At 43.7% G+C, this 2,538-nt stretch overlaps 1 protein-coding gene across 1 annotated transcript; it reads left to right on the top strand.

Moving 5' to 3' along the window:
* The first annotated feature begins 1,023 nt into the window (after window positions 1–1,023).
* Window positions 1,024–2,304, top strand: LOC138885156 (uncharacterized protein PB18E9.04c-like). Its single transcript, XM_070166062.1, has one exon. The coding sequence runs from the start codon at window positions 1,024–1,026 to the stop codon at window positions 2,302–2,304; it is 1,281 nt and encodes a 426-aa protein (XP_070022163.1).
* The last annotated feature ends 234 nt before the right edge of the window (window positions 2,305–2,538 follow it).

Genomic DNA, 2,538 nt, shown 5'->3' with positions numbered 1-2,538 from the left:
GAGTCACCTAACTCTCAAACAAAAAATCCAAACACTATGGCAACCTACAGAACCAATGCCTTTAATTGATCTAGGAAATGAATTTTTCCTTATCAAATTTCAAAAGGAGGAAAACATGAATAGAGCACTACATGGAGGTCTGTGGTTTGTACTAGACCACTTCCTATCTGTTAGAAGATGGGAACCCAAATTCCTAGCTTCGACAGCAAATCTTACCTATACAGCAATTTGGTCATGACTGCCTGAGCTGCCAACGGAGTTCTATAATATAGATATTCTCCAAAAGGTGGGTAACAAACTAGGTAAACTACTTAAAATTGATACATGTACATTGTCTACCACAAGGGGTAGATATGCACGGATTTGTATTGAGATTCCGCTTGAAATACCACTAGAATCCCATGTGTTTATTGGGAATCATCGACAACAAATTCTCTATGACGGGCTGAATATGTTATGCACCATCTGTGGACGAATTGGCCACCCCAATATACAATGCCCAAATCAAAAACAGCAAAACTCCTTACAAGCAGCAACCTACAATGACTCCCAGGCAAAGGAAACCCCAAGCAGTGCACTAGCCACTACAGAGGGCGAATGGAAAACGGCAGTGTTTCCACGACGATCTCCCAAGGAAGACACCCAAAAATACTAGGCAAACAACTCGATCAAGCCAACTATATGGCAGTCATCGCAAGTCTCCAACATAGGTACTTAGTCAACAAACACTACCAGAGATTCACTTCAAGCATTAGCACTAGGTATGTCCACTATATCTAAAACCACTACTCCATTAATTAATTCTTTATCTACTACATTAACTACTAATAAGTTATTAGCTACAAAAAATAATTTTGATATATTACAATCACCTACTAATTTGATGGAGACACCCCCCCCCCAAGCCCACCAAAAACAGATACCGCCCACAATACACCTAGTGGCACGACTGAGCCCAAGCCCAAGCCCTCATCCACAGACCACGTTACCCTCACTAATTCGGATTTATCACACACCCCCAAGATGAACAGTTCCACCTATAACACTTACCCTCCCTCTACACATTCCACGTCAGCACTACCGCCTTCTACCACCAATCACACTCATAATGTATTGACACTTGTGAACACTACTACAAACACACTCCTCCCTCCTCTAGGTAATCATGATCCCACTACATCAAATCTTAAGCCTACCCCAACACTTCACTATGCCTTCCCCACTCACATGCAACCAATACAATTAAACCATTCTCACCCTAACCCAACTGAGAAGCCCAACACTTACAATAACCCTTCATCCCCTTCTAAGCTACCGCCTCAACTGCCCACTCACACTCCTACAAATACTGCCAATCCATCATTAAATGTCCTAACCCACATGCAATCAACCCCTCCTCATTACACACCTATTATAAACTATGCAGAGGTACCATGCACAACACTACCCCTTAAGAACACGGCATTAACGACCAACCCTACTTCCATACAGGCCACTAAACATCTATCTTCTCCAACCTTCCAACATGCAACACAATCCTCCTCCTTCTCCCATGACTTATCCAGTCATTTACACCTCCCAAGCACCAAACCTATACCAACCACCATAATCCTGGTTGGAGATGGGCTTGCAGAATCATGCCCTCAACTTCTCAAAGATCGTGAACAACCAGGAGGTCATAGTTCGTCTACAGAATCTACAAGACCTAGACCAGATCATCATGGAGGGGATGCATCTAGCCATGACTTATTACAGTCAATTCCACTGGGCAACTCCACCAATGAACAACAATTCGATATGGTGGAATCACTACCCCCAATCCTACTTACAGCTTCCCCCTTTTGTGGAAATGTCATTCTACCCGGAGTCCCAATCCTCGATCCCATGGCTCCACGAATACATTCATATCCCTCCAATGCCAGTGTCACCGATGAGCCCTTTCGATCCACTAACTCCTTTTTCCACCTCCATGAGCCCACAGCCACCCAACCCAGAAGATCAAGAAGAAATAACACCCCAAGATATGGAAGCAGTGATGACATAAATGATGGATCCAAAATTGGAACCAGTATGGCTAGGCAGATGCCACATCTCTGTCCTCATGGAACAATACGAAAAAAAGATCATACTCAACTGCCTCCCAAAGGTGACAAAGTGTCTCATCAAACTAAAGCCACCGGTGAACCCAGAATCAGGAAAATTTGCAGTGGTAATCACTCCAACACTGAGAGAAGTGAGACAGACTACCAACCAGGAGCTTTCACCCACGGTGGCACGGGAATCAGCCCCACCCCAACAAACTAAATCAATGAATTTTGTCATATGGAACTGCAGAGGTGCCCAGTCACCGGAATTCAGGAGGAATTTTCGTTCCCTACTTAATTTTTATCAACCACCACACAATCGTTGTTCTACTGGAGACTCACCTGACAGATCACCTCTTCATCAAAGAAGACTTTAACTTCTCTAACATGTCCCAAGCCTCGGTACTAGGGCAAGTAGGTGGTATAGTAATTTTATGGAATGAAGCCACTATTA

This window comes from Nicotiana sylvestris, chromosome 2 (genome assembly GCF_000393655.2).
Source record: "Nicotiana sylvestris chromosome 2, ASM39365v2, whole genome shotgun sequence".
In the NCBI taxonomy this organism is placed as follows: Eukaryota; Viridiplantae; Streptophyta; class Magnoliopsida; order Solanales; family Solanaceae; genus Nicotiana; species Nicotiana sylvestris.
Note: the sequence above shows the minus strand (reverse complement) of the source record. Positions and strands in the feature narration are given on the sequence as shown.